This window comes from Protopterus annectens, chromosome 14.part0, assembly GCF_019279795.1.
Source record: "Protopterus annectens isolate FY-2018-M chromosome 14.part0, PAN1.0, whole genome shotgun sequence".
NCBI lineage: Eukaryota > Metazoa > Chordata > Ceratodontiformes > Protopteridae > Protopterus > Protopterus annectens.
In genome coordinates, this window is record NC_056748.1 from 1073724751 (window position 1) to 1073747224 (window position 22474).

The 22474-nt window shown below is 41.0% G+C and overlaps 1 protein-coding gene across 1 annotated transcript in view; it reads right to left on the reverse strand.

Moving 5' to 3' along the window:
• LOC122788763 (outer dynein arm protein 1-like) overlaps nt 1-22474 on the reverse strand; it is a 683950-nt gene that overhangs the window by 427387 nt on the left and 234089 nt on the right. Inside the window, exon 6 of the mRNA XM_044055657.1 lies at nt 20040-20153. Coding sequence (XP_043911592.1) covers nt 20040-20153 — 114 coding nt within the window. The remainder of the gene's footprint in view (nt 1-20039; nt 20154-22474) is intronic.

Genomic DNA, 22474 nt, shown 5'->3' on the forward strand with positions numbered 1-22474 from the left:
TGCAAAAGACATGAGAGATCAAGGGCGGTTAGTGCATCAGTTATAATAAACAGTACTTCGAATCAGCTGCAAAAGACATGAGAGATCAAGGCATGAGAGATCAAGGGCAGTTAACGCATCAGTTATAATAAACAGTACTTCAAATCAGCTGCAAAAGACATGAGAGATCAAGGGCGGTTAGCACATCAGTTATAATAAACAGTACTTCGAATCAGCTGCAAAAGACATGAGATATCAAGGGCGGTTAGCACATCAGTTATAATAAACAGTACTTCAAATCAGCTGCAAAAGACACGAGAGATCAAGGGCGGTTAGCGCATCAGTTATAATAAACAGTACTTCAAATCAGCTGCAAAAGACATGAGAGATCAAGGGCGGTTAGCACATCAGTTATAATAAAGAGTACTTCAAATCAGCTGCAAAAGACATGAGAGATCAAGGGTGGTTAGTGCATCAGTTATAATAAACAGTACTTCGAATCAGCTGCAAAAGACATGAGAGATCAAGGGCGGTTAGCGCATCAGTTATAATAAACAGCACTTCAAATCAGCTGCAAAAGACATGAGAGATCAAGGGCGGTTAGCACATCAGTTATAATAAACAGCACTTCAAATCAGCTGCAAAAGACACGAGAGATCAAGGGCAGTTCGCACATCAGTTAGAAACTTGGGCTGCAGATTCAGTGAGTGTAACCACACTTCAGAAATTGTATCATTGATCAAAACTATTACAGTTACTACCCAAATGGGATGACAGGAAGGGATTATTTCAGAGCATATGCAGAAGTGTGCAATTATTCTGACAGAGAAATGGCACAGGATGATGGACAGAAACAGCTGTTGAAGCATTTTTGCCAAGACTTCAGGGACTTGTTATAGTAATTAACCTGACTGTGGTTGCTACAGCCAAAACATTGGAAGAGACAGTCCATTTAATCATTAGACAAAAGCAGAGTTTTCAAGCATCAGATACAAGTAATAAAATCTTTCCAGTAGATACAGAAATTGCACCTGTGAGATGGACTCCAACAACCACAACAGGAAGCAGGGCAGCAGTTGAATTTTTTCAGTGGCAATCCCCTAAACACAAAACCTGCAGTGAGAGACCTGGGTACTCAGGTTAACAATCTCACATTTGACCATCGTGTAGCAGAAGTGGTCAGAATTTTTACTTGATTCATCCATAAGTATAGGGATTGCATCCAGAAAACAGGAGGTTATTACCTCTTACTACACCCCTTCCTCATTAGACCAATAATTGAGTACAACGCCCCGTTTGGTATGTACCTCTCCAAACATTTGCACCAACTGGAAAGGACACAGAAATACCTCACAGAGAGAATCCATGGCCTCCAACACCTGTCCTGTGTGGACAGGCTCAAATCACTATCACTCTACTTGGTATCGTACAGATTGCTCAGGGGTGATCTGTGTCTCACCTACAAGGCAACTTCAGACCTTGCCCTACTAGAGATGCTCCATATCCACAAGTCTAATGCCTCTCACATTACTAACTTGAAAGCCCTAAATCCAACATGTGACATCAACAAAACCTGCTAGAAAGACAGGTTTGTCTCCCAGAAGCTGCCCTGTCTCTGGACTAGACTTCCTATACATGTCAAATACAGCACCTCACTCAACCTCTTCACGTGCAACCTTGATGAGTGTATGAGAAACCACAGAATTGTCCCAGGGGTTCCACGTGTGTCCCTCAATAACAGGGGTGACAGGTGCTGACTGAGGTTTCTTTTTGGGGATAAACTCTTGGTTAGGCTTGTAAAGGCCCCAGGGCCATTATCTGGTAACCTATGATCTTATGATAAGGCCAGGCAGGTTAAAAGGTCAGAGGGTGCTGCAGTGAGTGAGATCACTGACAGACTACCTTGTTATTCACAGTACGATTCATTGTATCCTTGTCTGAAAAGTTTCAAATCTGACCCAGACACAGCACTGACCGTGCCTACAGCTCCTTCTCAGTGTGATGTTCACACGGATTTATTGATTTCTGAAAGGAGTGCACATACTGTACTGGTGGGGAAGCAGACCACAGGAGATGCTGCTAGTTTTTTTTATAGACAGTTCAGTCTGGCACAATTAAAAATGACAGTGTAAACGATGTACAAAGTTTCAGCCAGAGGAATGACCAGAAGTTTGCTGTATCTCAAGACAATGTGATTGCTAGTGCTACAGTAGACAACTTTCAGAATATTTATGAATGGTGTGGTGATTCAGAACAAGATCAACTGGTGAGTTTGACTTCATTTAATGTTGGAAAGGATGGCAGACCATACATTTCATTATTCCTGGGAAATGAATTATGGCACAGTGTACTAAGTGACATGGGGGGGGGGGTTCTGTCTCAGTTACAAAGGGAGCTCTGACAGAGGGCCCAAAGTACAGTTCTAATGCTACCAGGACTTGAAGAGTCAAAGGTAGCTGCAGTCAGCAGCAAGCATTTGGAAATGATATGCCTGAGTAAAGCCAATCAGCCTGGGAAAAAGGTAACAGTAAGCCTGGGAAAAAGGTAACAGTAAAATTCTTGTCACATCGTCAATGTGACAGTATCATTTTGGGAATGGACATTGTTAGAATTAGGTGCTGTGATAGATTTTAATAAAATATCATGGAGGAAAAAAAATGTGCTATGTACAGTGGTACAGACAGAACAAATGTTCAAAAAGATGTGTGTGGTAGACTGCACAGGTGAGGTGCAGGATTTAAAATATCAGTTGATGCAAAAGTTTCCAAAATTATGGGCCAAAGGCAAAACAGATTGTGATCTGGTTGCCACTGCCATTGTAACAGCAGAGGAACCTACAGACAAGGTTACCACCCTAACAAAAACAGTATTTTCATTCCCCGAGAAACAGTGGAAGATATCCATAAATTCATTATAGATTGGTAAGGAAAAGCCATTATAATTAAAGGGTCAGGTCCATCAAATTCACCCCATATGGCCAGCAAAGATAAAGACTGGTACTTACAGATTAGTATTAGACTTGAGGCTAGTAAACAAGTACCCCACCCCAGCAGCACATGTGGTGCCTGGTACACCTGAAAAGGATGTTAAATTACACCCCAGCAGTACATGTGGTGCCTGGTAGCCCTAAAATGGCTGTTATACTAGATCCACAGAGTAAATGGTTTACAGATATTGATTTAGCAAATGGATTTTTTTATACCTTTAGCTGAACCCTCACAGAAACATTTTGCTTTTAACTCCGAGGATGCTCAGTATTTGATGACACGTCTACCAATGGGTTTTATAAATTCTCCATTGCTGTTTCATTGACCATTGGCACAGGTAATGAGGCCATTGAATTATGGTGATAAAGTGTTATAATATACAGGTGATATCCTGATACAGAAACAGAAAAGGAGCACGTGCAGATGCTACCTGATGTTTTACAAAATGCTGGGTTTAAAGTAAATGCCAGTAAAATGCAGTTAAAGCAACAGGAGGTCAAATTCTTGGGGGTGACTGTACAACCCCAGGTTCAAACCCCATGCAGGGAAAGAGTGCAGTCTATTTTGAGCATGCCCTTGCCTACCACAATTCAAGATCTGCAGAAATTTTTAGGAATTATGAATTAAAACAGGGAATTTATAGAAGACTATGCAGTAATGCAGACCCTTTGTTGAAAATGATTACTGCAAAGTTTCCCAGTACTACAATTGTGGTATGTTCAGAAGAGGTAAAAAGGCAGTAGAGACAAACAGAAACTGGCAATAGTTACTGAATTAATTATATCATCAGCAGAATACCCCTTTTATTTGCAAGCAACAGTGGGAAATGACATTTCTGAAGTTTTTGCCCCAGAAATACCCATATACTTTACAGCAAGGTATCCAGACCAGGCTAAGAACCATTGCATTTTCAGCAGAATGTTATCATAAGCGTAAAAAATTTATCACACTTGTGTGAAGACTTTGTTAGCTATATTTATTTATTTGACATTTGCTAACCAGGAAAGTCCAACTGGGTCAGGAATGCATTTTCAGTGGAGGCCCAGGGAGAAAGCTCCGGATTCTGTCAACATTTTAATGTGTGAAGTACAGAGAATTAAAATGTACGTGCGGGAGTTTATCTTACAATAAGTTACAAGGTAGTTCTATTAACATAGACAGTTGTTACACATTTACATAGTAACCACTGCAGAACAAGGAATAAAGGGATACAAATTGATACAATTAATCTATTTCCATCTTTTTAGGTAGACAGTTGGTGTACATTATAAAATGTTATGTAGTTTGAAGTCACCTGAAAAAGATGGTTAGGGGACTGCATGTATACTTTTAGAAGATGTTAAAAAAGTTAGCGAGCTATAGTACAGCAGTAATAGTAACAGCTAATTAACTTGGAGAAAAGGAAGATCTTAGTATTTATATAGTCAAGTATCACGTTCTTAGACAAGAGTCACAGTCTAACTGCTGAGTTTTTTTAAAAGAGGAAGACAGAAGAAAACTACAGTAGTATGGAGGAGTGGGGGGAGGAAGAGTATAGAAGAGTGAAAGGAAGGTAAGGTCAGGTGGGGTAATATTTTGGTAGCTAGGTTGGTTGCATATACTGGGGAATTCAACAGTCAGAATCCATCACACAGTTTTTTCCAAAAATAGTGCAAACACCACATCATACAGTCAAGACCCTACTGTATTCAGACAGATGTAGAACTGTGACTCAAGCTACAATTTCCAACTGGATTATAGCTTTAGAACAGAAGAACATGTCAATAGAGGTTGGGGAAAATATTTGTCTCAACAGTTGCTGTATGAGGGGACTACTCATACTTGTGAAAAACAGATTGACACAATTCCTAATTCAACTTTTTTCAGAACAATTCAATGCAGAGGCCAGGTGTGTTTATGTAAATGGTTCTAGATTTTATGAAGGCACAGATTACACAGGATTTGCAGCTTACACTAACCAAACCAGAGAGCCATATGACCAAGCTTCTTGGGCATTTGTCAGCCTAACGAGTGGCATTGGAATCTGTTTTATATGTTATAAAACAGTATGGACAGAGTCAGTTGAACATTATTAGTGACAGCTCCTATGCGGTAACAACACTCCCCATATATTTGGGGATTTGTAGACAGTAAAGATAAACCTTTACAGCATGCAGCAGCTTGCAGAAATTAAATGATCTAGGATGGAAAAACAGAAATAGATGGAACATTTGCAAAGTAAAGGCACATCAAGTAAAAGCTAGCAATCTTTATTTCTTTTGGCAATTCTGTAGCTGATGCAGCAGCAAAATAGGCTGCCAATGAGGGAGTTCCTCTATATCCAGACCAGTGAGAGGAGAACAAAGTAGGAGGTATCACAGAGCAGTGGGAGGAGAACAAAGTGGGAGGTATCACAGAGCAGTGGGAGGAGAACAAAGTGGGAGGTATCACAGAGCAGTAGGAGGAGAACAAAGTGGGAGGTATCACAGAGCAGTAGGAGGAGAACAAAGTGGGATTTATTGCAGAGCAGTATTAGGAGAACAAAGTGGGAGGTATCACAGAGCAGTGGGAGGTATCACAGATGTGAGCCAAGGGAGCTTGACAGTCGAGGCAGATTTGGCAAAGATCCAGGAAATGCAGGGGAATGCTGATGAAATAGCACAAACTGAAGTTGTCAGTTCAGTTCGTGGAGTAAAGCTGCACATGTACAAAACAGGGCAGGGGGCACTTTTGCCCTACATACCAAAATCATTGGCTAAGCAGTTAACAGAGCAGGGAGCATCACCCAATATCAAATCAGGAATCTCATCCTTCAAGTTAATGACAGGAAGACAAATGCTATTGAATTTTCCTTTTGACCTACTTTTGGGATCACAGCCTTCTTATTTCACTGTAATGCATCACCTGGTTTGGTTACAGACTTTACAGGAATCCATCAACAACACAAGTTTATTCCATACAGGCAGGATATACAAGGATGCAAGGAGACCCAGCTGACATGGTACAGTTAAAAGAGGGTCAGCAGATCATGTTGAAGCAATTTGTGTTTGGTGGCTGTTTTGCCTCAAACTGGGAAGGACCATACACTACAGTCAAGCAGGTAGGACCACTGGTATGTCACATCAAGTACAGTCAAGCAGGTAGGACCACTGGTATATCACATCAAGTACAGTCACGCAGGTAGGACCACTGGTATATCACATCAACAGAAGTGAAAAGAATCACAGAGACAGGACATTTATAATTGTGCATGTTGATCAATTAAAGCTTGTTAAAAAATACAGATGTAAATTCAATAAAATGATACTGCTTTTTGTACTTTGCAGGCTGTGATACAGCATACATTGCCAAATGTGGATTTGTGAATATTTTGAAGGGTGTTTTTATTTGAAATGCATACTTTTCCACAGCAGTCATCCAGCCTTGAACAGGAGAAAAGAACGGGGGTTTGGTAGGCATAATTGTACAAGGGACACAGCAATGGCCTTTGGAATTTTAAGGAGGCCTTTCCAATACCTCAGCAGTGATTTGGGACAATGGAGTGTAGGGCTTGATTGTGCATTTTTCAAGGTCTGGGAGGCTCCATTCATCCACTATGACAATCGGATTACAAGCAGAAGAATTACAGCTGAAGATGGCAAGTGACTGAAAATGAAACCTCTACACCTTACTGTTTTTTAATGTTTCTTTATATACAGTACAATATCAATGGTACAGATGTAATAATATATTGTTTGCATGCAATGTTATGTTATGGACTTTTTAGTAGACAAAGAGATTACAAATCGAATGTATATTGATTTGTCTCAAACATCTGAAGGGATATTTTCTTTAGAATTGACACAAGTACATAAGATAGATGCAGGTATGTATTCATGTAAGAGTAGTGACATCACAATACCAAATTTTATAAGCAGAGTTTCAAGTTCAGGTTGTATATTTACAGACCACCACCTGGTAAAAAGAAAAGTGTTAAAATGGGACAATTACTTGGCTCAATAAGTTTTACAAACCACAGAATTAAGAGATGCTTGAACAGTGACTTTCAGGATACTGTGCAGCTTTTAGATACATCACACATACATCAGAAGTTGGATTTAAGACTCTAAAAGCTATGGATCTAGGTGATGGGGTAATCACTGGAGCAATTATATTTCCTGCATAGGGAGCTGTTAAAGCTATTTGGAAATTGCATAAATTGGCCAAATTGCTGGAGGTATTGGCTAATAGTACCCTCGACAGCATAAAGGACATCAGTTTAGAAATGACCATGATGCATATGGTAGTCGTCCAGTATTGTATGGCCCATGATTACCTCCTGGCTTCCCAGCATGGAACCTGTGGGTTGATTGGAATGCTGTAGTTGTATACCAGATAAAAGTGAATCTATTAGGACACATTTGCAGATTATGAGTGAAGTAATGACCAAGGTACAAGATCTCGGTGACACCTCATGGACAGATTGGATTACAAACTTATTCCAAGGTTGAGGTGGGACAGTTTTAAAATACCTTCTAGTAGCTATATTGATTCTAATGGCATTAACTATGGTAGTGTCACTTTGCAGACTGTGCATTACAAACATTCTAGTGGGAGGTGGCATAAAGCCCGTGTATTCAAACCAGATTACAGTAGTTAGTAATACAGATACGATACATTTGTGAGGTAGCTAAAAAAGCAGGCCCCTGTAAACGTTCATCAGGAACATCAGTGGAAACTCAGAGTGAGGGTATTCTTAGTGAATTCACTGTAGTACATTGTTTTCATGTATACATTCAGTTTCAGGGAAAGACAGTTTATTAGAAAGGAAAAGAATCTTGCTGGCTAAGGATGAGATGTGCAGAAATGACAGTGATCAAGGGAATTCTACAGAATGTTCTTTTCTAGAAGGAAATGTGTGTGTATGGAATGCTAGATAATGAGACAGTTAGACCACGGTACGAACCTGCACGACTGCAAAAGAAGACGAGGCCTGAGAACCAAGGATAGGGGGGTGGATATGGTTTCCAGAGGAAAATACTTGGACTGGAGTAATATAATAGATATATTTAGGATAGAGAAAGCAGTTAAGTTTGGTACAAGACTTGTTCAGAGATAGTTAATTTTGTGTTTTCCGTTATGTTGCTATATACCATCTAAATTATGCTGTTGTGACATTTATATCTACTGCTATATGTTACTCACTACAATAAACTATTCTTAAGCAATCTGTGGCAACAGAACTTTGATTTTTTGCACTAAGATTTTGGACAGAGGGGAGAAAATTGAATCGGGGTTGTAGATGGAGAGGTGTGTGGCTGATCCACCTTTGTGAAGTGGTATAAAGTGATTTTTTATGGGCATTGGGTACATAGTTTTCTGTGATAGATTTGTTTACGAGTATTGAGATGACATATGCCAGGATGTTAACAACTAACTTGAGTGAGAGTCTGCCAGCAGCTGGTGCAGTGGTTTCAGGGTTTTTGAAGGTTGTTTTTGATTGCCGAGGGTAGGTATTTGGTGGAAAGAAATGAGAGGGGTATTGTGAGTATTGCTGGTGGGGACAGAGAGATGGAAGTTTGGGTTAGATTGCAGCGGACAGAGTACAGATTGAATTAAGTGTGTGCTGAACTGGGTGATTATGGAGTTTGTGTCATTGTTTGTGGTAGGAGGAGGGATGGTGGTTTGACCAGGATATATAGTAAAGTTTTTAAGGCTGTCCAGAATTGCTTGGGATTCTGGTGATGTTCATCTTGAAGTGAGTAAAAGAATTCAATTTTTTCTGCAAAGACTTCTAACCTGGTAAAAATTTTCACTTTTGTTGTGTTCTGCCTTTATACCAGGACTTCCAGACTTTGTCTCTATCTAGCATGAGCTTTTTTTTTTGAGCCATGAACCATGGTTACTTTTTGTTCTTATTGGAGCTAAATCATTTAGTATATTAAGGAATGTTTTACTGAAATTGTGACATCCCCACTCTGGGCCAGTAATCAATGAGCCTGAATCCTCACCACAGACACTGGAGTTCACTTGGAAAAAAATGGATACAACCAGTATTTCCAAATGCAGCTCTCTGCATCAAGTACAATTTCCCTTAAGAGTACGCAGGAACACATTCAGTCCAGGGTCTGAGCTTCTCTGTCTCCCTCCAGGTCCCCCAGTAGGACTCTCCACTGGCACAGCTATAGAGTTGAGACCGCAGCTGAGTGTTCAAGCTAAGGTGTGTCTGTGCCTGTGTGTCTGTGCCTGTGTAACCAGTGCTTCATGCCCCTGCTCAAAAGCAGCTGACACAAGCACTCAGAATTGATCACACACACCTGGGAAAGGCTGGCACAGATTTGCTAGCTATGCCCCCCTTCTGCCCAGACTACAAGGTAGTTACACTACCACCAGATACTCCAAAGCTGTTGCAAGGGTACCCAATTATACTGAGTGAAATTGATATCAATACAAATGGTAATGTTGACCAAACAGCAAGGCTTTCAGGAGTGGCCACAGTGACACCAAATAAATAAACAAACACACTCAAAGGTATTCTCTAAAGGACTAGCCACAATGAAAGTTTAAATATATTTAATAAAAGAACATGAAAATACTAACTATCCATTTACACCCAACACCAGAGTTTCAATCACAGGAATTAGTGGGACAGGTTCACGCAGTTACAGAAAAACAATACAACTTAACTAATTTCACTATATTTTCCTAACTGATCTAAATAATTATTATTCCCTGATTACTTACTAGAACAAGGAAGGGATGAAGTAGGTGAGGGATCCTTCCTTTTAAGGTTATAAAAACAGACTGCCCAGAGAATTCAGTCTCACCTAGAATTAAACATTATTTTAGTGATGGATTACAAAAGGACATCATATACATCTGGTCATCTGTCTTATGTTTCCCATGCAACCCCCCCATAGCTAGAAGCTGCCTGGATTTAGCACATGTGTGTCAATAGGTTCCCTATTATATGATCGAAGATGCATTCTTTCAAATGCGTCTTGACTGAACTTGAAAGCACAAAATGGCAAAATACCGAAATGGCATACAAGTGAAATCTTTCCCTGGGAAAGAAATCGCTTGGCCACCTTCGTTATTTTGCCATTTTCATTACTGTAGTGCGATCTCGGAGTTGGTATATTTAAGTAGGGGGTGTGGGGGGCAAAGCCCCCTACTTTATGTAATGTTTTAAAGTTTTTTTTTCATTTTTTGGAACAGTGATTTTTTCCCCGGGGGAAAAAAAATCACTGTTCTAAGTGTTCGGGATTTTAAGCTTTCGCTTACATGGGGGTCAGTAAATCAGCATTCACTTTAAGCGTTCGCTGATTTAATATAGACCCTGTCAATACACACACACACACACACACACACAGGCACACACACACACAGGCTTGCCAAGATCTACTGCAGTTCCTGGAAGTCATAAAACAGTTTCAAAACGCCACCCTTCCAGAGCAGCAATTAGTTCACTGCTAAAGACGATACAGAAGGCTTCCTAGTACTTGTTTTTCCCAGACATTCTGTCTCTGGCTGCAATCAGAACTGTAAGATACAATCTTTATGGCCTAGGCCCAGCAATTTAATTTCAGACCATTTTTCAAAGTTTTTGAAGCTGGATTATGATTAACCTCTTCTCTTCCATTATCCTCTGTTAAAACATATACATTTAATTCAGTTACAATACAGTCAGGACCCACTGCTGATACATTTTTAACACAAGCAACTTTACAAATACATTTGCAACACAAGCATCTGTACAAATCAATTTGATATACAAATGACATCTAATTCTTTACAAAATTCCAGATAGTTCTGTTGGCATATGTTACACATCCACTACCCTATTTATCTTGGCATAGCTGTCAGTACCTCACATTGTCACATAAATGGGTAACAGCATCTTCTAGTGGCAGTTTAAAAAAAAAAAAGTACTCCAGTTGTATTGGGAGAGGTAGTTTAGAAAGGTGTCTTTGTTAAAAGAGTAGAGTCTACATACCTATTTTAATACAGTCAGTTTGGGGTGTGATTACTTTGTCTTGTTAATAAATGTGGAGAGATTGCCACTGATGTCTGGGAGAAGGTGCTTATGTCAGAGAGTGAGGGGGTATGGATCCAGTCTAGCAATGAGTGCCTGTTACTTGTTTGTCGATTCTAGCAGGTGAGGTGATTACTTGAGTGAAACTGAACATGTTAATATAGGGTAAGGGAGTCGGTGTTTACTCGCAAATAAGTCTATTTTCTCATTCCAAGGATAATAGTTTATTTACATTAGTGGAAAACCATTGAAGGAGGTCTTTGAGAAAGTTGTTGCCTAGGTGAATACATTTAAGGCAGCAATGCAAATAGTTTTGTGCTTGTTCAAGTGTGGGGGGGTAATAAGTTGGGGTGAGATTCAGTGGGTATTTGGTGACGTTTAGTGCTACTTTTAAGTATTGCCACCCAATCCTGATTTTTTTGTGCACACTTATATTGTATCCTGAGGAAGGATAACTTTATCTTTAGTGTTTGGTTTTAGCCACGTTTTAGTGAAGATCAGAATGTCTTGCTCATGTGCTGTACTGCAATTAACAATTATGGTGCAGTGGGAGCTACTTTTTATTCTAATTAAACAACCAAAAAGTAGAGCACTAAGTACTGGCCAAACAGAGCAGAGACATTAAACATGGTACCATTTTTCAATACAGCATGAAAAGGATGACAGAACAAAAGTAAATTCACCTTTTACATGGACTAAAAGACAGGTCTGTACAGGTCGGCATGGCTGGATGCTGCATTCTGTAGTCTTTGGGGTGGGGTTGGGGTGGGGTTCAGTCCACGCCCATCTGGCTAGTGCTAGTGGCTGAAAGCAGACAGTTACTGTGGGCTCCATTTCCAAACAAGTCGAGTGAACTAAGAAGATGAGAGAAGATAAAGGTTATTCTTCTGAACAATGGATATTTCTACCCTTTTATGGGAAAGGAAAAAAAGTGGGGAATCAATGGCTTGTTATGTTATATAGAGGGGTCCGTCTATTAGAAAGGAATAAACAAATGAATTTAATGAGATGAGAAGAACTCAGGAGAGGGTGGGCCAATGGATTGCCAGATAGAATTTATACAAGTCTTCCATTTATGGGCATTATAAACATGAAGTTAAGATAATTACATTTACTAATAAAGGAAAAGTACAGTTTTGTACCTACCATAAATGTAGATGTTCGAAGATCCACATTGCTGCAGTCCTTACACTTGGGGTAGTCCGCTGTCCTCGGTCGGCCCGAATATCAAAGTATAAGGCTGACGTCGGTCAAGGCGCATTAGACTGACATCAGGACGTCAGGGTACAAATGCGCATGACCGACGTCATATCCTCAGTCTTTTCTTGCCCCAGATGTCAGAAGACCCTAACAAGAAAGGTCAAAACCCAAAGACAACAAAACCAACAACCAACCAACCACCCTAGCACTAATAATATGTACAATATATACAATATACACAATATTTACAATCCAACCCACACAACCGCCTCTAACTACAGAGGGGAAGGAGGGAGGGTAAATTGGACTGCAGCAATGTGGATCTTCGAACATCTACATTTATGGTAGGTACAAAACTGTACTATGTTCTTCATCTCACATTGCTGCAGTCCTTACACTTGGGTAGAATCCCAAAGCAGAGGTAAGGGAGGCTGGCACAACTATAAAGAAGCAGGAGCTGCCAAAATGCCCTGTAAAATAGCAGTGGCAAAACCAGCCCTAGATTTAGAGTAAAGTGGAAGGTGATAATGCTTGGAGAAAGTATGCACAGAACTCCAAGTAGCTGCCTCCAAGATATCTTTAGTTGCCACCCCCCTTAAAAAAGCTGTTGAAGTGGCAGTAGCCCTAGTGGAATGAGGCCTAATCCCAGCTGGAACCTCCTTGCCCTGATGGGAATAACAGAAAGCAATGCAAAACCCAATCCACTTAGAAATAGTTTGTTTTGACACAGGCTTGCCCTGAGAACTCAAAGCAAAAGAAACAAATAACTGCTGAGACTGCCTGAACCCTTTAGTTCTGCTCAAATAATATCGCAACTGCCTGTGTATATCCAAAGTGTGCAAAATCTTTTCCCCTTTATTTTGGGGGTTTGCATAAAAGGTAGGCAAATGAATAGTTTGGTTTAAAGACACACTAGAAACCACTTTAGGCATAAAGGAAGGATTAGTACGTAAAGATACCCTATCCTTATGGAAAATTAAGAAAGGCTCAACTGCCATAAGGGCCTGCAATTCAGAAACCCTTCTCGCAGAGGTAATGGCTAACAAAAAAGCAGTCTTCCATGATAAATATTTCAACTCAGCAGTAGCTGCAGGCTCAAAAGGTTGTAGAGTGAGTTTCTCCAACACAAAATTGAGATCCCAAGCAGGAGTAGGAGCTCTCCGTGGGGGTCTTATATTCTTTGCCCCTCTAAGGAATTGCTTAAACAAAGGATGAGAAAACAATGGTGGGTCACAATCATAGTGAGCAGAAATTGCTGCAGCATGAATCTTAATAGAAGAGAAGGACAAACCTTTGTCCAGTAACTCAGTAAGATATTGAAGAGCCACACTTAAATTAGGCTTAGAAACATCAAATTCTTTTGCTGCACTCCAAAATAAAAATCTCTTCCATTTATCTGCGTACACTTTCCTTGTACTAGGCCTTCTGGCTTCCAAAATAACATTCAAAACTTGCTGTGGAAGCTGAAACCCTCCAGGGTTTAAAACAGAATATGCCAGGCTGTCAGGTGAAGAGAGTGAAGTTTGACATTGAGTAAATGACTGTTCTCCTGAGTCAGCAGGTGTGGAATCGAAGGTAAAGGCCATGGAGGCTCCGGTACCAGACTTCTCAGTAGTGGGTACCAATGCTGTCGAGGCCAATCTGGAGCTATTAAAATCATCTTTGGCTTGTCCTGTCTGACCTTCAGGAGTACCTTTGGGAGGAGAGGCAGAGGTGGAAAGGCATACACATGAAGATTGCTCCAATTGAATGAAAGAGCATCCACTTTCCAAGCTGTGGGATGAAAACTTTTTGTGCAAAACTTTGGCAGCTGGTAGTTTAGTGGAGAAGCGAACAGATCTATGTCTGGAGTTCCCCATGACACTGTCAATTTCTGAAATACATGAGGATCCAATTTCCACTCGTGGGGATCCATAATTTGTCTGCTCAACACATCTGCTAAGGAGTTCTGTGCTCCCGGCAGAAACCTTGCCTGAAGATTTAGCTGTAAACTGAGAGCAGTCTCCCACAAAATCATTGCCTGTCTGCACAGAGGATAAGAATGTGTTCCCCCTTGCTTGTTGATGTACCACATGACAGTTGTGTTGTCTGTTAGAATCAACACCTGCCCTGGAAGAAGTAAATCCTTGAAAGCTATTAATGCAAATTGGACTGCTAACATCTCCTTCAGGTTGATATGTAGATGTAGAAGTCTGGCAGGCCACGTGTCTTGTATCCACTTTCCATTTAGATGAGCTCCCCAAGCTTTGTCTGAGGCATCTGTCGTTAGAATCTATCTCGCCTCTGGCCGGGTCACAGAGAGTCCCTTGTTTAGGTGACATTCCTGAGCCCACCACAAAAATTCCTTTTGAATGCAAGGTATAATCTGAATGACAGTGTCCAAATCTTGGCAGTGCTGTGTCCATACATTTTTGAGATACCATTGTAGCTTCCTCATATGCAGTTTGGCATTGGGAAGCACCAGAATACAAGATGCCATGAACCCCAAGGCTTGAAGGACTGTCCTTGCAGTCAGCCTGGACTGATGAGACAATTGATGGAAGTAAAGAGAAAGATTCTTTTGTTTGTCTGGGGTCAAAAAGGCCATCTGGGATGCTGTATTCAGTCTCACACCCAGAAAGCACATGTCCTGAGAGGGTACTAGACTGGACTTTATTTCGTTCACAGAATACCCTAGGCATCTTAGCACTGCTATCACAAAGTGTAGATGATGAAGAAGCTCTTCTTTTCCTTGAGCCAGAATCAGACAATCATCCAAATAAGGCTAGATCTGTATTCCTCTTAGTCTGAAGAAAGCTATCACTGGAGCCAGAACCTTCGTGAATACTCTGGGCGCAGTAGATAAGCCAAAGGGCAATGCAGAGAACTGATAATGAGAAGTCCCAGCCCGGAAACGTAGATATTTCCTGCAACTTAGCCTGATAGGAACATGAAGGTAAGCCTCCTTGAGATCCAGAGTCACCATCCAATGATCTTTGCCCAGCAGAGGTAAAAGCTGTTGTAACGTCAACATTTTGAACTTGGGAATGTCCAGATAAGTGTTGAGGATAGATAAATCCAAAATTGGTCTCCACGTGTTCCCCTTCTTTGGTACTAGGAACAGGCGAGAATAAAATCCTAGGCCCACTTCTGACAGAGGAACCGGCTGAATGGCTCCTATTTGGAGTAGCAGAGAAATCTGTTTGTGAGCCTCTATTCTTTGCTGAGGAGGAACGTCTGGCATGCCTTTGAAAGGAGGCAAGGTATGGAAATAAAACCTGTAACCTTGGTGAATGATATCCAATACCCATCTGTCTTGGGTAATTAAACTCCAATTTTCTTTGAAAAGTGCCAACCTTCCTCCCAAAGGTGCTGCTAGTCGAGAAGACTCTGGCAGCTGAAAAGGTAGGTCATTGGGTCTGTTTACGAAAGGACTGACCCCTGCCCTCACCGAAGACTGTGCAGGTGAACTCCCTGTTCTAGGCCTGAAAGAGCCCTGAGCTCTGCCCCTACCCGTCTAGACCTGCCCCTAGACTGGGAATCATAAGAAGGATACGTCCACCCCTTAGTAGGCCAATTTCTGCTAAACTTCGGAGGCTGAACCTGCAAAAAATCTTTAACAGTCTGCATAGACTTAGCCTTGTCTTCCATTTTCTTTAAGACTGCCTCAACAGGTGACCCAAGTAACACATCAGATTGTAAAGGAGCATCCAAAATCCTTGTCTTAACATGGTCAGATAAATTCTGATCCCTCAGCCAGGCGTGCCTGCGAAGAACTGACCCTGTGGCAGCCACCCTAGACGAGGCCTGTACAGCATCAAAACCACATTGCAAAGAATGCTTACCCACTTGTTCAGAGACATGCACCAAATCCTGTAACTCTTTACAGTCAATACCTTCCGCCAGAGCATCTACCTTAGACTTCAATTGAGACAGTAGATAGTTTTGGTATTTTAACATGTGAAACTGGCAATTTAGAGCCCTCATAGCTAGGGTGGAAGACGTATAAACTTTCTTTCCCCATCTATCCAAAGCCCTAGCCTCTTTATCTGGAGGAACCGGATTTTTAACAACAGAAGCCTTAACACCCTTAGGCCCCTGACTAACAGTTTCTGGGTCCGCCCTAGGACTCTTAAAAAGAAACTTATGAGCTTCAGGCACCCTATAATACCTATCCGGCTTAACAGGAGCAGGAGGCAGGAATCAGGATTAAGAGAAGCCTCTGCAAACACATCCTCCACAACATCCAGAACAGGAGGTATAGCCAAAGGCCTATGCTGGGGTAAAACAGAAATTCCCTAAGCCTTTTCCTGGAATCAGAGAAATCCTGACCTTCCCACTTAAAATGCTCCCTCATGGAATGGAGGGTCTCTGAAAAGAAAAATCCTCAGGAGGAGAAGCAGAAGGAGTAGAATCATCCACATCAGAATCAGAATAAGGGAATACTCCTGCAAGTCCTCAGCCGAAGACTCTGAAACATCTGAAGCCTGCTCAAAACTCCCCAACTCAGGTTCCACCCTAGGCCTCTTATCAGGAGGGGGCAAAGAACCTCTAATTAAGGTAATCAAATCTTCTGCCATTTTAAGCATATGCTTCTTGGGCACAGATCCTGAAGAACTAGGAGTGACACCAACTGAAGCTAAACCTGGCCTGCCTCTGGGAGAAGCCTTGGAAACAGAAGGCCTAACCACCCTAGGAAGGGAGGGGAGTACAGTAACCTGAGAAGCCCCTTCAGCCTGACTTGCCTCCTGAGAGGCCACATCCTGCAATAACAAGGTCTCCCCCTGGGCCTCCAGAGAAACCTCCGGTGGAACCACCGGCTCCACCGATACCTCTAAAGAACCGGCATCCGGTACGGACGACTCGTCTACCCTGGCCTTAGCTGCTTTATCCTTGCGCTTCTTTGAAGAAGCGGACGCCGGAGCATCCGACGGCATAGTGTAATTGCACCGCTTCCCAAAAACTAACCTGGCACAATCCAACCTTCTCTTAATAGTGCGCTTATTGAATCTAGCACAAAAGCGACACCCAACAACATCGTGCTCAGGCCCTAAACAAGGAATACACAAGGTATGATAATCTCTATGCGGTATCTGTTTCCCACAAGAAATACAGTTATTCACTTTTTCTGACATCCGGTAAACCACTGAGGCAAGAAAAAATCAAAATATTCCCCAACGGGGTACTTAGCCAACTTTGACTCGGTCTGAAACTCCGAACTCGAAAAATTTCAGAACGCCGAACGGCACTTGCAACGCTGCTTCTGCATCGGACCATGCGGCAAAAAAGACTGAGGATATGACGTCGGTCATGCGCATTTGTACCCTGACGTCCTGATGTCAGTCTAATGCGCCTTGACCGACGTCAGCCTTATACTTTGATATTCGGGCCGACCGAGGACAGCGGACTACCCCAAGTGTAAGGACTGCAGCAATGTGAGATGAAGAACATCTATTTTTTCATGATGACACTAGGCTATGGAATGCAGAGATAAAGGGAAGGCTGCCAGGGAGTGGTTATTCCGTAAGATGTACCCTGTTAAATCTCAGGTAGTGTGCATACAGAGATAACAACAGGAAGGCTGCCAGGGAGTGGTTATTCTGTAAGATGTACCCTGTTAAATCTCAGGTAGTGTGCATACAGAGATAACAACAGGAAGGCTGCCAGGGAGTGGTTATTCTGTAAGATGTACCCTGTTAAATCTCAGGTAGTGTGCATACAGAGATAACAAAGGGAAGGCTGCCAGGGAGTGGTTATTCTGTAAGATGTACCCTGTTAAATCTCAGGTAGTGTGCATACAGAGATAAAGGGAAGGCTGCCAGGGAGTGGTTATTCTGTAAGATGTACCCTGTTAAATCTCAGGTAGTGTGCATACAGAGATAACAAAGGGAAGGCTGCCAGGGAGTGGTTATTCTGTAAGATGTACCCTGTTAAATCTCAGGTAGTGTGCATACAGAGATAACAGGAAGGCTGCCAGGGAGTGGTTATTCTGTAAGATGTACCCTGTTAAATCTCAGGTAGTGTGCATATCAGCATGCTACTTACCTAAACCTGCTACTTACCTAAACCTTATATCATAAAAGGTCAAGAATCACCAGTGTTCAATACATAAATGCACATAAATGTGTATGTGTATTTACATATATTTCTCTTTAAAACAGCTACATTTTCTCTGTACTTTCAATGAGGCGTACTTGGCCCCTGTGGCAGCCCACATCTCTTTTCTATTTCCAATGCATAATATCTTTGAGTACATGAACATGTTGTTATTAACTGACTTAAGAATAATCACATTTTCAAATAAAATGTTTAGGTATTCCTTCATTTGTTCATTTATTCATTCTTCTGAAAAACTAATTCTAGAAGATGGCAGTCTCTGTATTTCATTCAGAGACATTCACTTCACAAAATAAAGCAACTAGTTGTCCTTTAGTTTTATTTGCCATTTAATCAGGTTAGCCTGCCAGGGCTGATGCCCTTTTTCAGCAGAGACCCGAGGAGAAAAGCTCCAGTATAAAATGAATTTGTTACAATGAAGTACATATTTAAGCATACAAACATAATGAGATAAAATATGTCTTATACATAAAGAAAAATAAAGACTCATCTTATGCATTATTTGAAAAAATACAAATATTGTAAGCCATACAGTAACAGATTAGAGTCCTGCCAACAAGGAAAATAAAAAGGGGACAGAAGGAGGGAGAACTAGGGAAGTAGAAATATAAAGTATAGAGAAAATATAAAGTATAGAGATGAGTCTTGTTGGAGATAAAAGACAGAGAAATAGAAAAAAATACAGGTGTGATAGATATATGTAAGAAATAGGGACAGAGAAAAAGGGGGAGGCAGAGGGGGTGGTGTTCAAGTAGGGTCTTTACACGGGCAGGTTGAGGAGTTAAGCAGAGATCCCTTAAAAGCTACTTTGAAATTGCTAGAATTTTGAATCAATCTGATATAGAGAGGAAGTTTGTTCCAAGAACTGGTAACTGAGTGACTATAAAAAAAAGTTTCCTATGGATTTTTTTGGTTTGGAAATTTGAAGGAGGTGTTGGTCAGAGCTAGGAAGTTCCCAGTTAGAAACATAAAGGGAGATGAGAGTTGCTAGAATTGTAGCCAGTGGAGTTTTTTTAAGGAAAGGCAGTGATGTGAGCGATAGGGGGGATTGTTGCATGTAAGTTTGAGTTTGGTTGAAATATTTTTGAGGTTAGTAAAGATTGGGGCGTCATATAGTAGGGTAGGTAGTAGGTAGGCTTGAGCTAGGGACAAATTAGATTCTTGAGTTAAGAATTTTTTTTTTATTTCTGTTAAGCAATCCTAGTTTTTTGGTTTCTCTTTTTGATGCAATTATTGACGTGGATGTCAGATTTAACTTGGTCGTCTATATAAACCCCAAGAAGTTTAGCTTGCAATTTGACCTTAATAGTTGTATTGTTTAGAGAAGAGACAGAGATGGTGGATTTGGTGTGTTGGTGGGGTTTGGGGAGAAAGAATTAGTTTTATTTGGGTTAAGTAGAAGTTGGTTGGTTGCGAACCATCTTTTAATTGAGTGCAGGGTGTCTTGAGTGAGGGTAAGTAGGTGGGGCAGATTGTCAGAGGTAGTGATGATGGTGGAGTTGTCCACATATTGTAGGAGTGTGGTGTGGGGGCAGGATTGGAAGAGATTAGTAAAGATGTTAAATAGCAGTGGGCCCATGATGAAGCCTTGGGGCACACCAGTTTGAATGAGAAGGAAAGGAGAACCAGCAGAGAGTAGAGGTAGAGAGAATGAAAAAAAGCATGTTTGGAGAGAAGGAGGTTGTTAGACACAGTGTCAAAAGCCTTAGAGAAGTAATAAATACATTTTGCCATGACATATAATCACTGCTTTCATACTGAATTGTAGATAGATAACTGGTTACCTTTTCAAGTCTTCCACAGAGCTGAAAAAATGTTTCTCTCTCTGTTCTCAAGGTTTCAATTTCTTCTCGAAGCCTTGCATTTTGCACAAGCAGAGTGCTGAATTTGTTGTTGGCCTAGAAAATAGGGTACACAGTGTTTCTGACCGACTGAATTTTACTTTAATAAGTCATAATGATTTTCCACATCTTATTGACACCTTTAAAATTCAGCAGTTTTTTCAGGTTACAAAATGTGCAGCGGAAGCAACTCAAAAGGAAAGTTAACACAATGTGCACACACTCTTTCAAATAACCAAATGTTTTAAGTAGGTTCATAGGTTAGTATGAGGCTAACTGTTCATGTGGGCCATTTTAAGCCTAGCCAATTTTCCCATGCGAGAATCAAACCCTGAACTTTGTCTCTAAGGTAGAGACCTTAACCATTATGCCAACCTCCCCTATAATTACAGGTCAGAATCAAGCAGGATAAAAAAGCTTTGAATATTTATTTTTACAACTCTCATGAAGCATTAAAGAAAGATTATAAATGAATATCTCAGCAAACCAGGCCATCTCCAAAATATAGTGGAATATGTTCAAAGTACATGTATACATATGATCACACAGGAACAAGACCTTCATCTTGTTAAGTTAATACTGCTTAAAGATGCCTAAAGCAAATCTGCACTACTAGGAAAAGTTGTATTAACTAGGGAAGGGTCTCTATGGGTTTTCATAAACAATAGCCTCACACCTGAGGCTTTTGTCTACCTAAATTACTTCCTACGAGTTATTCTGGGCTGGATAACCTTTACTACCTTAACTATACAATACAATGGCACATAGGTGTGTACTAGGCTAATGGCCCTGTAGCCTTTACAAGCCTAGCTCATACAAATGCTCTGGCATCGTGCCACCAGACATTAGTTCCCAGTGCCTCTATCAAGTAGAGCCACTGGAGTGTTCCATGGGATGAACTTTCTATTTCCCATCCACTCAAAGAGAGTTCTCTTGAAGAGGGCCAGTGAGGTGCTCTGCTCGACATGTACGGGAGGTCTATTCCAAAGCATGGGCAGTCTCTGGGTTATAAACCTGTCCCTCCAGCACGTTCTGTTGATTGTGGTAATGAGGTTTAGGTCTCTAGAGCATGTGGTGTGGAGGGATTGGGATTTCCTCAGATGTAGCATTTCTAACAGAGCTGGGTCTGACATGGCTTTGTAAGTCAAGCAGAGATCACCTCTTAGTAGGCAATATGAGACAGAGAATAGCTGGAGTTCGAGTCTGTCCATGTAAGATGTGTTTAAGGCCTAGGGTCATCTTTGTGATGTACTTTTATGGACTTTCCAGCTGTTGCACGTGTCCCATGAGGTCCATGCCAAATGGGGCATTATACTCTATAACTGGACTAAATGAGGGAAGAGTAGAAAGATGGTGACCTCTTTCTTCCTGGACTCAAAACCCTTTGTAATGAGATGTGCCACATAGGGCTTTCTGACCACAGTGACAATGTGGCGGTCGAAGGAGAGGTTGCTGTCAACCTGTGTCCCCACAAAAAGCAGTCAATTTCATAAGTGTCCAAACTGGTTCTAACCCATTCAGTTGTGTACACCAATGTTCCAATTACTATTTTACTTAAAACATACCTTCCTGCACTGAGGTATCTCTAAGCAGAATTTATTAAGTATTCAAGAGAGAATCTGGAGTGAAAGAACAATTTCATTAGCTTTATTCTAACAACTAACACACCTCTCCCAAACACCCGTAGAGAGGGGATACAACTGCTAGGGGGAAAAAAAGTCTTCAAGTATGCCAGCAAATCATAACCCAAGCTGGTATCTACAATGCTATACTGAAAAGCTACAAATCTCTGACACTTGTTAAATTTATTAACCACACTTTTTTTCTTTTTTATTAACACGGTACAGCTGAGTGACCATCCACAACTGCACAATCAGATCATTTCACTTTGAACTTTCTATCTTTTGACCTTGTTTCTTCGTAATTTTAAATCTCCTTCCCAATCACCACACAATAGTCATGGCATTCACTTCTTATGCATTTCTTACCTTCTGTTGCCTGTCTTTAGTAGCCTCTTCAGTTTGGGAGTTTCACCAATAATCATTTCCACATCTTCTACACAACAGCAATTTGTAAATTTTACTACCTTAAGACTTTTTAGCTGCTGGTAATATAGGAATCCATAAAAATGGTTTTGTGTATGGCTAATCCCCCTCTTTCCAAACAGTCTAACAGAACTAAAAGTGGGGTTCAGATCTTGCCAATAATGACGTAAATCCTTTTTCATATTTTTCTAGCCTATCACAACACAAAAAGAAATGCATTCAGGAGACATTCTCCTCTCAATTACACCTTTAGCGTCCCTACTGAACTTGGAAACAGGCTCGAACCTTCCTGAGCTGCAGAAGCTTTCATAGATACAGTGCCAAGCAAATAAC